This window comes from Petromyzon marinus, unplaced genomic scaffold, assembly GCF_048934315.1.
Source record: "Petromyzon marinus isolate PM22_M1 ecotype Great Lakes invasive population unplaced genomic scaffold, UKy_Petmar_22M1.pri1.0 PM_Scaffold_441, whole genome shotgun sequence".
In the NCBI taxonomy this organism is placed as follows: domain Eukaryota; kingdom Metazoa; phylum Chordata; class Hyperoartia; order Petromyzontiformes; family Petromyzontidae; genus Petromyzon; species Petromyzon marinus.
The window spans coordinates 55,919-70,246 of NW_027423437.1; the positions used below are offsets into that span (position 1 = coordinate 55,919).

General features: G+C 52.4%; 1 protein-coding gene across 2 annotated transcripts in view; it reads right to left on the reverse strand.

The window, feature by feature from the left end:
- LOC116938391 (bifunctional 3'-5' exonuclease/ATP-dependent helicase WRN-like) overlaps nucleotides 1-11,315 on the reverse strand; it is a 59,878-nt gene extending 48,563 nt beyond the window's left edge. The window contains exons 1-2 of one of the 2 annotated variants that reach the window (XM_076064428.1): nucleotides 6,774-10,303; nucleotides 6,043-6,172 (exon numbers count right to left, since the gene is read on the reverse strand). Coding sequence is in view for 1 of the 2 variants with exons in the window: in XM_076064431.1 (XP_075920546.1) it covers nucleotides 10,276-11,118 (843 nt within the window). In the remaining variant the exon portion in view is untranslated. Of the gene's footprint in view, nucleotides 1-6,042; nucleotides 6,173-6,773 lie in introns of both variants that reach the window. The other variant, XM_076064431.1, reaches the window with a different exon arrangement.
- Between the last annotated feature and the right edge of the window lie 3,013 nt (nucleotides 11,316-14,328).

A 14,328-nucleotide genomic window follows, 5' to 3' on the forward strand; every position in this document is an offset into this window, starting at 1 on the left:
TGACTGAGTGAGTGACTGACTGAGTGACTGACTGAGTGAGTGAGTGCTACTCACCGCAGCAGGGTGAGCTGCTCCTCTATGCGAGAGGTGAGTGAGCTCACCACCAGAGACACACTTGGTGAGGGTGAGTGGGGTGGTGAGTGAGTGAGTGGGTGAGTGAGTGACTGAGTGAGTGACTGACTGAGTGACTGAGTGAGTGAGTGGGTGAGTGAGTGACTGAGTGAGTGACTGAGTGACTGAGTGACTGACTGAGTGAGTGACTGAGTGACTGACTGACTGAGTGACTGACTGAGTGACTGACTGAGTGACTGAGTGACTGACTGAGTGACTGAGTGAGTGAGTGAGTGACTGAGTGAGTGAGTGATTGACTGAGTGAGTGACTGAGTGACTGAGTGAGTGACTGAGTGAGTGAGTGACTGAGTGACTGAGTGAGTGACTGAGTGAGTGACTGAGTGAGTGAGTGCTACTCACCACAGCAGGGTGAGCTGCTCCTCTATGCGAGAGGTGAGTGAGCTCACCACCAGAGACACACTTGGTGAGGGTGAGTGAGTGGGTGAGTGAGTGAGTGGGTGAGTGGGTGAGTGAGTGACTGAGTGAGTGGGTGAGTGAGTGGGTGAGTGAGTGGGTGAGTGAGTGAGTGGGTGAGTGAGTGAGTGGGTGAGTGGGTGAGTGGGTGGGTGAGTGAGTTGGTGAGTGAGTGAGTGGGTGAGTGAGTGAGTGGGTGAGTGAGTGACTGAGTGACTGAGTGACTGAGTGAGTGACTCACTGACTGAGTGACTGACTGAGTGACTGACTCACTGACTGACTGAGTGACTGACTGAGTGACTGACTGAGTGACTGACTGAGTGAGTGAGTGAGTGACTGAGTGAGTGACTGACTGAGTGAGTGACTGAGTGACTGACTGAGTGACTGAGTGACTGAGTGAGTGAGTGACTGAGTGACTGACTGACTGAGTGACTGAGTGAGTGACTGAGTGACTGAGTGAGTAACTGACTGACTGAGTGACTGAGTGAGTGACTGAGTGAGTGACTGAGTGGGTGAGTGACTGAGTGAGTGACTGAGTGAGTGACTGAGTGAGTGACTGAGTGACTGAGTGACTGAGTGACTGAGTGAGTGACTGAGTGACTGAGTGGGTGAGTGACTGAGTGACTGAGTGACTGAGTGACTGAGTGAGTGACTGAGTGAGTGACTGACTGAGTGACTGAGTGACTGAGTGAGTGAGTGGGTGAGTGAGTGGGTGAGTGACTGAGTGAGTGACTGAGTGAGTGACTGAGTGAGTGACTGAGTGAGTGAGTGAGTGCTACTCACCGCAGCAGGGTGAGCTGCTCCTCTATGCGAGAGGTGAGTGAGCTCACCACCAGAGACACACTTGGTGAGGGTGAGTGGGGTGGTGAGTGAGTGAATGAGTGACTGAGTGAGTGACTGAGTGAGTGACTGAGTGAGTGAGTGACTGAGTGACTGAGTGAGTGACTGAGTGAGTGAGTGAGTGACTGAGTGAGTGACTGAGTGAGTGACTGAGTGAGTGACTGACTGAGTGAGTGAGTGAGCGAGCGAGTGACTGAGTGACTGAGTGAGTGACTGAGTGACTGACTGACTGAGTGACTGAGTGACTGAGTGACTGAGTGAGTGACTGAGTGACTGAGTGAGTGACTGACTCACTGAGTGACTGAGTGACTGACTGAGTGACTGACTGACTGAGTGACTGAGTGAGTGACTGAGTGAGTGACTGAGTGACTGACTGAGTGACTGACTGAGTGACTGAGTGAGTGAGTGACTGAGTGAGTGACTGAGTGACTGACTGAGTGACTGAGTGAGTGAGTGAGTGAGTGCTACTCACCGCAGCAGGGTGAGCTGCTCCTCTATGCGAGAGGTGAGTGAGCTCACCACCAGAGACACACTTGGTGAGGGTGAGTGGGGTGGTGAGTGAGTGAGTGGGTGAGTGAGTGACTGAGTGGGTGAGTGACTGAGTGACTGAGTGAGTGACTGACTGAGTGAGTGACTGAGTGACTGAGTGGGTGAGTGAGTGGGTGAGTGGGTGAGTGGGTGGGTGAGTGAGTTGGTGAGTGAGTGAGTGGGTGAGTGACTGAGTGAGTGACTGAGTGACTGAGTGAGTGAGTGACTGAGTGAGTGACTGAGTGACTGAGTGACTGACTGAGTGACTGAGTGAGTGACTGAGTGAGTGACTGAGTGAGTGAGTGCTACTCACCGCAGCAGGGTGAGCTGCTCCTCTATGCGAGAGGTGAGTGAGCTCACCACCAGAGACACACTTGGTGAGGGTGAGTGGGGTGGTGAGTGACTGAGTGAGTGAGTGAGTGACTGAGTGAGTGACTGACTGAGTGACTGAGTGAGTGAGTGGGTGAGTGAGTGACTGAGTGAGTGACTGAGTGACTGAGTGACTGACTGAGTGAGTGACTGAGTGACTGACTGACTGAGTGACTGACTGAGTGACTGACTGAGTGACTGAGTGACTGACTGAGTGACTGAGTGAGTGAGTGAGTGACTGAGTGAGTGAGTGATTGACTGAGTGAGTGACTGAGTGACTGAGTGAGTGACTGAGTGAGTGACTGAGTGACTGAGTGAGTGACTGAGTGAGTGACTGACTGACTGAGTGACTGACTGAGTGACTGAGTGAGTGAGTGCTACTCACCGCAGCAGGGTGAGCTGCTCCTCTATGCGAGAGGTGAGTGAGCTCACCACCAGAGACACACTTGGTGAGGGTGAGTGGGGTGGTGAGTGAGTGAGTGGGTGAGTGGGTGAGTGGGTGAGTGAGTGGGTGAGTGAGTGAGTGAGTGGGTGAGTGAGTGAGTGGGTGAGTGACTGAGTGAGTGGGTGAGTGACTGAGTGAGTGGGTGAGTGAGTGGGTGAGTGAGTGGGTGAGTGAGTGAGTGGGTGAGTGGGTGAGTGGGTGGGTGAGTGAGTTGGTGAGTGAGTGAGTGGGTGAGTGAGTGAGTGGGTGAGTGAGTGACTGAGTGACTGAGTGACTGAGTGAGTGACTCACTGACTGAGTGACTGACTGAGTGACTGACTCACTGACTGACTGAGTGACTGACTGAGTGACTGACTGAGTGACTGACTGAGTGAGTGAGTGAGTGACTGAGTGAGTGACTGACTGAGTGAGTGACTGAGTGACTGACTGAGTGACTGAGTGACTGAGTGAGTGAGTGACTGAGTGACTGACTGACTGAGTGACTGAGTGAGTGACTGAGTGACTGAGTGAGTAACTGACTGACTGAGTGACTGAGTGAGTGACTGAGTGAGTGACTGAGTGGGTGAGTGACTGAGTGAGTGACTGAGTGAGTGACTGAGTGAGTGACTGAGTGACTGAGTGACTGAGTGACTGAGTGAGTGACTGAGTGACTGAGTGGGTGAGTGACTGAGTGACTGAGTGACTGAGTGACTGAGTGAGTGACTGAGTGAGTGACTGACTGAGTGACTGAGTGACTGAGTGAGTGAGTGGGTGAGTGAGTGGGTGAGTGACTGAGTGAGTGACTGAGTGAGTGACTGAGTGAGTGACTGAGTGAGTGAGTGAGTGCTACTCACCGCAGCAGGGTGAGCTGCTCCTCTATGCGAGAGGTGAGTGAGCTCACCACCAGAGACACACTTGGTGAGGGTGAGTGGGGTGGTGAGTGAGTGAATGAGTGACTGAGTGAGTGACTGAGTGAGTGACTGAGTGAGTGAGTGACTGAGTGACTGAGTGAGTGACTGAGTGAGTGAGTGAGTGACTGAGTGAGTGACTGAGTGAGTGACTGAGTGAGTGACTGACTGAGTGAGTGAGTGAGCGAGCGAGTGACTGAGTGACTGAGTGAGTGACTGAGTGACTGACTGACTGAGTGACTGAGTGACTGAGTGACTGAGTGAGTGACTGAGTGACTGAGTGAGTGACTGACTCACTGAGTGACTGAGTGACTGACTGAGTGAGTGACTGAGTGACTGACTGAGTGAGTGACTGAGTGAGTGACTGAGTGAGTGAGTGAGTGCTACTCACCGCAGCAGGGTGAGCTGCTCCTCTATGCGAGAGGTGAGTGAGCTCACCACCAGAGACACACTTGGTGAGGGTGAGTGGGGTGGTGAGTGAGTGAGTGGGTGAGTGAGTGAGTGAGTGACTGAGTGGGTGAGTGACTGAGTGAGTGACTGAGTGACTGAGTGAGTGAGTGACTGAGTGACTGACTGAGTGACTGAGTGAGTGAGTGACTGAGTGACTGAGTGACTGAGTGAGTGACTGAGTGAGTGAGTGACTGAGTGAGTGAGTGACTGAGTGAGTGACTGAGTGAGTGACTGACTCACTGAGTGAGTGACTGACTGAGTGACTGAGTGAGTGACTGAGTGAGTGCTACTCACCGCAGCAGGGTGAGCTGCTCCTCTATGCGAGAGGTGAGTGAGCTCACCACCAGCGACACACTTGGTGAGGGTGAGTGGGGTGGTGAGTGAGTGAGTGGGTGAGTGAGTGACTGAGTGACTGACTGAGTGAGTGACTGAGTGAGTGAGTGGGTGAGTGGGTGAGTGGGTGAGTGAGTGAGTGAGTGAGTGACTGAGTGAGTGAGTGACTGACTGAGTGACTGAGTGGGTGAGTGACTGAGTGAGTGACTGAGTGAGTGACTGAGTGACTGACTGAGTGACTGAGTGAGTGACTGAGTGAGTGAGTGGGTGAGTGACTGAGTGAGCGAGCGAGTGACTGAGTGAGTGAGTGGGTGAGTGACTGAGTGAGTGACTGACTGACTGACTGACTCACTGAGTGACTGAGTGAGTGACTGAGTGACTGAGTGACTGAGTGACTGAGTGAGTGACTGAGTGAGTGACTGAGTGAGTGAGTGACTGAGTGAGTGACTGAGTGAGTGACTGAGTGACTGACTGAGTGACTGAGTGAGTGACTGAGTGAGTGAGTGAGTGCTACTCACCGCAGCAGGGTGAGCTGCTCCTCTATGCGAGAGGTGAGTGAGCTCACCACCAGAGACACACTTGGTGAGGGTGAGTGGGGTGGTGAGTGAGTGAGTGACTGAGTGACTGAGTGACTGAGTGAGTGAGTGGGTGAGTGAGTGGGTGAGTGGGTGAGTGGGTGGGTGAGTGAGTGGGTGAGTGACTGAGTGAGTGACTGAGTGACTGAGTGAGTGACTGAGTGACTGAGTGACTGAGTGAGTGACTGAGTGAGTGACTGAGTGAGTGACTGAGTGAGTGAGTGCTACTCACCGCAGCAGGGTGAGCTGCTCCTCTATGCGAGAGGTGAGTGAGCTCACCACCAGAGACACACTTGGTGAGGGTGAGTGGGGTGGTGAGTGAGTGAGTGAGTGGGTGAGTGACTGGGTGGGTGAGTGAGTGGGTGAGTGACTGGGTGGGTGAGTGACTGAGTGGGTGAGTGACTGAGTGAGTGACTGAGTGACTGAGTGGGTGAGTGAGTGGGTGAGTGGGTGAGTGGGTGGGTGAGTGAGTGAGTGAGTGACTGAGTGAGTGAGTGACTGACTGAGTGACTGAGTGAGTGACTGAGTGACTGACTGGGTGAGTGACTGACTGACTGACTGAGTGACTGACTGAGTGAGTGAGCGAGCGAGTGACTGAGTGACTGAGTGACTGACTGAGTGACTGACTGAGTGAGTGACTGAGTGACTGAGTGACTGACTGACTGAGTGAGTGACTGAGTGAGTGACTGAGTGAGTGACTGAGTGAGTGAGTGACTGAGTGGGTGAGTGAGTGACTGAGTGAGTGACTGAGTGAGTGACTGAGTGAGTGACTGAGTGAGTGAGTGCTACTCACCGCAGCAGGGTGAGCTGCTCCTCTATGCGAGAGGTGAGTGAGCTCACCACCAGAGACACACTTGGTGAGGGTGAGTGGGGTGGTGAGTGGGGTGGTGAGTGAGTGAGTGACTGAGTGACTGACTGAGTGACTGACTGAGTGACTGAGTGAGTGACTGAGTGAGTGACTGAGTGAGTGACTGAGTGAGTGGGTGAGTGATTGACTGAGTGACTGACTGAGTGACTGACTGAGTGACTGAGTGAGTGACTGAGTGAGTGACTGAGTGAGTGACTGAGTGAGTGAGTGAGTGCTACTCACCGCAGCAGGGTGAGTTGCTCCTCTATGCGAGAGGTGAGTGAGCTCACCACCAGCGACACACTTGGTGAGGGTGAGTGGGGTGGTGAGGACATCACCGCAGGGAAATGAGAGCACAAGCTCCTGCCAAAGCCTAAAACCGCCAGAAGCAACGTGGTAACCATGGTGACCAATATGGTAACCAGGGCAACCACCATGGCAACCACGGTGAGCAGGGTAACCCTGGCAACCGGAGTAAACAATGGCGACCAGGGCAACCATATTGGTCACCGTGGTAACCGTGGCAACGCGAACGGCAAAAACCACGTGAACTGATGACGGTGGTTGTTATGGTGACGGCGGTTGCTATGGTGACGGCGGTGATGGTTGTTGCTATGGTGATTGCTGTGGCAATGGTGAGGGTGGTGGACGTGGTGGTTGCTATGGTGATGGTGGTTGCTATGGTGATGGTTGTGGCTCTGGTGAGGGTGGTGGACGTGGTGGTTGCTATGACGGCGGTTGTTATGGTGACGGTGGTTGCTATGGAGACGGCGGTGATGGTTGTTGCTATGGTGATTGCTATGGTGATAGTGGTTGCCACGGCTATAGTGGTTGCTATGGTGATGGTGGTTGCTATGGTGATTGATATGGTGATGGTGGTTGCTAGGGTGATGGCGGTTGCTATGGTGATGGCGGTTGCTGTGGTGGTGACGGCGGTTGCTACGGTGATGACCGTTGCTATGGCGACGGTTTACCTGTTGCCATGACGACGAGGGTGTCTCGTTTGTCGATGAGAATGGAGTGGATGATGGCCCATTGCATTCTGGGAGAGAGAGTGGGAGGGAGAGACACCCATAGACTCACCACCACACAGAGACCCATAGACTCACCACCACTACACAGAGACCCATAGACTCACCACTACACAGACACCCATAGACTCACCACTACACAGAGACCCATAGACTCACCACTACACAGAGACCCATAGACTCACCACTACACAGAGTCCCATAGACTCACCACCACACAGAGACCCATAGACTCACCACCACACAGAGACCCATAGACTCACCACCACTACACATAGACCCATAGACTCACCACCACTACACAGAGACCCATAGACTCACCACCACACAGAGACCCATAGACTCACCACCACAGAGACCCATAGACTCACCACTACACAGAGACCCATAGACTCACCACCACTACACAGAGACCCATAGACTCACCACCACTACACAGAGACCCATAGACTCACCACCACCACACAGAGACCCATAGACTCACCACCACTACACAGAGACCCATAGACTCACCACTACACAGAGACCCATAGACTCACCACTACACAGAGACCCATAGACTCACCACTACACAGAGACCCATAGACTCAACACTACACAGAGACCCATAGACTCACCACTACACAGAGACCCATAGACTCACCACTACACAGAGACCCATAGACTCACCACTACACAGAGACCCATAGACTCACCACTACACAGAGACCCATAAACTCACCACCACACAGAGACCCATAGACTCACCACCACACAGAAACCCAAAGACTCACCACCACTAGACAGAGACCCATAGACTCACCACCACTACACAGAGACCCATAGACTCAACACTACACAGAGACCCATAGACTCACCACCACACAGAGACCCATAAACTCACCACCACTACTCAGAGACCCATAGACTCACCACCACTACACAGAGACCCATAGACTCACCACTACACAGAGACCCATAGACTCACCACTACACATAGACCCATAGACTCACCACCACATAGAGACCCATAGACTCACCACCACACAGAGACCCATAGACTCACCACCACACAGAGACCCATAGACTCACCACCACTACACAGAGACCCATAGACTCAACACTACAGAGAGACCCATAGACTCACCACCACACAGAGACCCATATACTGACCACTACACAGAGACCCATAGACTCACCACTACACAGAGACCCATAGACTCACCACCACACAGAGACCCATAGACTCACCACTACACAGAGACCCATAGACTCACCACCACTACACAGAGACCCATAGACTCACCACCATACAGAGACCCATATACTGACCACTACACAGAGACCCATAGACTCACCACTACACAGAGACCCATAGACTCACCACTACACAGAGACCCATAGACTCACCACTACACAGAGACCCATAGACTCACCACTACACAGAGACCCATAGACTCACCACTACACAGAGACCCATAGACTTACCACCACTACACAGAGACCCATAGACTCACCAATACACAGACACCCATAGACTCACCACCACTACACAGAGACCCATAGATTCACCACCACACAGAGACCCATAGACTCACTACACAGAGACCCATAGACTCACCACTACACAGAGACCCATAGACTCACCACCACACAGAGACCCATAGACTCACCACTACACAGAAACCCATAGACTCACCACCACACAGAGACCCATAGACTTACCAACTACACAGAGACCCATAGACTCACCACCACACAGAGACCCATAGACTCACCACTACACAGAGACCCATAGACTCACCACTACACAGAGACCCATAGACTCACCACTACACAGAGACCCATAGACTCAAAACAACACAGAGACCCATACACTCGCCACTACACAGAGACCCATAGACTCACCACTACACAGAGACCCATTGACTCACCACCACTACACAGCGACCCATAGACTCACCATCACTACACAGAGACCCAGAGATTTACCACCACACAGAGACCCATAGACTCACCATCACTATACAGAGACCCATAGACTCACCACTACAGAGAGACCCATAGACTCACCACCACACAGAGACCCATAGACTCACCACTACACAGAGACCCATAGACTCACTACAACACAGAGACCCATAGACTCACCACCACTACACAGAGATCCATAGATTCACCACCACACAGAGACCCATAGACTCACTACACAGAGACCCATAGACTCACCACTACACAGAGACCCATAGACTCACCACCACACAGAGACCGATAGACTCACCACTACACAGAGACCCATAGACTCACCACCACACAGAGACCCATAGACTTACCAACTACACAGAGACCCATAGACTCACCACTACACAGAGACCCATAGACTCACCAATACACAGATACCCATAGACTCACCACTACACAGAGACCCATAGACTCAAAACTACACAGAGACCCATACACTCACCACTACACAGAGACCCATAGACTCACCACTACACAGAGACCCATTGACTCACCACCACTACACAGAGACCCATAGACTACCCATCACTACACAGAGACCCATAGATTCACCACCACACAGAGACCCATAGACTCACCACTACACAGAGACCCATAGACTCACCACTACACAGAGACCCATAGACTCACCACTACACAGAGACCTATAGACTCACCACTACAGAGAGTCCCATAGGCTCACCACTACACAGAGACCCATAGACTCACCACTACACAGAGCCCCATAGACTAACCGCTACACAGAGACCCATAGAATCACCACTACACAGACACCCATAGACTCACCACTACACAGAGACCCATAGACTCACCACCACACAGAGACCCATAGACTCACCACCACACAGAGACCCACAGACTCACCACCACACAGAGACACATAGACTCACCACTACACAGAGACCCATAGACTCACTACAACACAGAGACCCATAGACTCACCACTACACAGAAACCCATAGACTCACCACCACACAGAGACCCATAGACTCACCAATACACAGAGACCAATAGACTCACCACTACACAGAGACCCATAGACTCACCACTACACAGAGACCCATAGACTCACCACTACACAGAGACCCATAGACTCACCACTACACAGAGACCCATAGACTCACCACTACACAGAGACCCATAGACTCACCACCACACAGAGACCCATAGACTCACCAATACACAGAGACCAATAGACTCACCACCACACAGATACCCATAGACTCACCAATACACAGAGACCAATAGACTCACCACTACACAGAGACCCATAGACTCACCACTACACAGAGACCCATAGACTCACCACTACACAGAGACCCATAGACTCACCACTACACAGAGACACATAGACTCACCACTACACAGAGACCCATAGACTCACCACTACACAGAGACCCATAGACTCACCACTACACAGAGACACATAGACTCACCTGAGCTGCTATACTCCCATCACCACCATCATCACCCTCACCACCACCGTCACCACCATCACCACCACCATCATCACCACCATCACCACCATCATCACCCTCACCATCGCCATCACCACCATCACTACCACCATCACCATCACGACCATCACAATCACGACCATCACCACCATCATCACCCTCACCACCACCATCACCACCACAATCAACATCACCACCATCACCACCATCATCACCCTCACCACCACCATCATCACCATCACCACCATCACCATTACCACCATCACCACCATGACCATCACCATCACCATCATCACCATCACCACCATCACCATTACCACCATCACCACCATCACCACCACCACCACCATCATCACCATCATCACCATCACCACCATCACCACTATCACCATCACCACCATCATCACCATCGTCACCACCATCACCACCATCATCACCACCACCACCACCATCATCACCATCACCACCATCACCACCATCACCACCATCATCAAAACCATCACCACCACCATCACAACCATCACCATCCCCATCACCACCACCATCACCACCACCATCACCATCATCACCATCACCACCATTACCACCATCACCACCATGACCATCACCATCACCACCACCATCACCACCACCATCACCACCACCATCACCACCACCATCATCACCATCATCACCATCACCACCATCACCACCGTCACCATCACCACCATCACCATCACCACCATCATCACCATCACCATCACCACCATCATCACCATCGTCACCACCATCACCACCATCATCAAAACCATCACCACCACCATCACCACCATCACCATCACTACCACCATCACCACAAACCATCACCACCACCATCATCACCATCATCACCATCACCATTACCACCATCACCACCATCACCATCACCACCATGACCACCATCACCATCATCACCACCATCATCACCACCACCATCACCATCATCACCACCATCACCACCATCATCACCCTCACCACCACCATCACCACCATCACCAGCACCATCATCACCGCCATCACCATCACCACCATCACCATCACCACCATCACCATCACCACCATCATCACCACCATCACCATCACCACCATCACCATCGTCACCACCATCACCACCATCATCAAAACCATCACCACCACCATCACCACCATCACCATCACCACCACCATCACCACCACCACCACCATCATCACTATCATCACCACCATCGCAATCACCACCATCACCATCACCACCATCACCACCATCATCACCACCATCACCATCATCATCACCACCATCACCATCACCACCATCACCACCATCGTCACCACCATCACCACCATCACCACCACCATCACCACCATCACCATCACCACCACCATCACCACCACCACCACCACCATCACCACCATCACCACCATCATCACCATTACCACCATCACCATTACCACCACCACCACCACCATCACCACCATCACCACCACCATCATCATCACCACCACCACCACCATCATCACCATCATCACCATCACCACCATCATCACCATCGTCACCACCATCACCACCATCATCACCACCACCACCACCACCATCATCACCATCATCACCATCATCACCATCACCACCATCACCACCATCATCACCATCATCACCACCATCACCACCATCATCAAAACCATCACCACCACCATCACAACCATCACCATCCCCATCACCACCACCATCACCACCACCATCACCATCATCACCATCATCACCATCACCACCATTACCACCATCACCACCATGACCATCACCATCACCACCACCATCACCACCACCATCACCACCACCATCACCACCACCACCACCATCATCACCATCATCACCATCACCACCATCACCACCGTCACCACCATCACCACCATCATCACCACCATCAGCATCACCACCATCACCACCATCAGCATCACCACCATCACCACCATCATCAAAACCATCACCACCACCATCACCACCATCACCATCATCACCATCACCACCATCACCACCACCACCACCATCACCACCACCACCATCATCACCATCATCACCATCACCACCATCACCACCACCACCACCACCATCACCACCATCACCATCATCACCATCACCACCATCACCATTACCACCATCATCACCACCATCACCACCATCATCATCATCACCACCACCACCACCATCATCACCATCATCACCATCACCACCATCACCATTACCACCATCACCACCATGACCATCACCATCACCACCACCATCACCACCATCACCACCACCATCATCACCATCATCACCATCACCACCATCACCATCACCACCATCACCACCATCACCATCACCACCATCATCACCACCATCACCATAACCACCATCACCACCATCACCATCACCACCATCATCACCATCGTCACCACCATCACCACCATCATCAAAACCATCACCACCACCATCACCATCATCACCATCACCACCACCATCACCACCACCACCACCATCACCAGCATCACCATCATCACCATCATCACCACCACCACCATCACCACCACCATCACCACCACCATCACCACCACCACCATCACCACCATCATCACCATCATCACCATTACCACCATCACCATCACCACCATCAACACCATCACCATCACCACCATCATCACCGCCATCACCATCACCACCATCAAAACCATCACCACCATCACCACCATCATCACCATCGTCACCACCATCACCACCATCATCAAAACCATCACCACCACCATCACCACCACCACCACCACCATCATCACCATCATCACCATCACCACCATCACCATCACCACCATCACCATCACCACCATCACCACCATCACCATCACCACCATCATCACCACCATCACCACCATCACCACCATCACCATCACCACCATCATCACCATCACCACCATCACCATTACCACCATCACCACCATCACCATCACCACCACCACCATCACCATCATCACCATCATCACCATAACCACCATCACCATTACCACCATCACCACCATGACCATCACCATCACCACCACCATCACCACCACCATCACCACCACCACCACCATCATCACCATCATCACCATCACCACCATCACCACCATCACCATCACCACCATCACCACCATCACCATCACCACCATCATCACCACCATCAGCATCACCACCATCACCACCATCACCATCACCACCATCATCCATCACCACCATCATCACCATCGTCACCACCATCACCACCATCATCAAAACCATCACCACCACCATCACCATCATCACCATCACCACCACCATCACCACCACCACCACCATCACCACCATCATCACCATCGTCACCATCACCACCATCACCATTACCACCATCACCACCATGACCATCACCATCACCATCACCACCACCATCACCACCACCATCACCACCACCACCATCATCACCATCATCACCATCATCACCATCACCACCATCACCATCACCACCATCACCATCACCACCATCACCACCATCACCATCACCACCATCATCACCACCATCACCATCACCACCATCACCACCATCACCATCACCACCATCATCACCATCGTCACCACCATCACCACCATCATCAAAACCATCACCACCACCATCACCATCACCACCACCATCATCACCATCATCACCATCACCACCACCACCATCACCACCACCACCACCATCCCCACCATCATCATCACCACCACCATCACCACCATCATCATCACCATCATCACCATCACCACCATCACCACCATCACCATCACCACCACCACCATCATCACCATCACCACCATCACCATCACCACCACCACCACCATCACCACCACCATCACCATCACCACCACCATCATCACCATCATCACCATCATCACCATCACCATCACCACCATCACCACCATCACCATCACCACCATCACCACCATCATCACCATCACCACCATCACCATTACCACCATCACCACCATCACCATCACCACTATCACCACCACCATCATCACCATC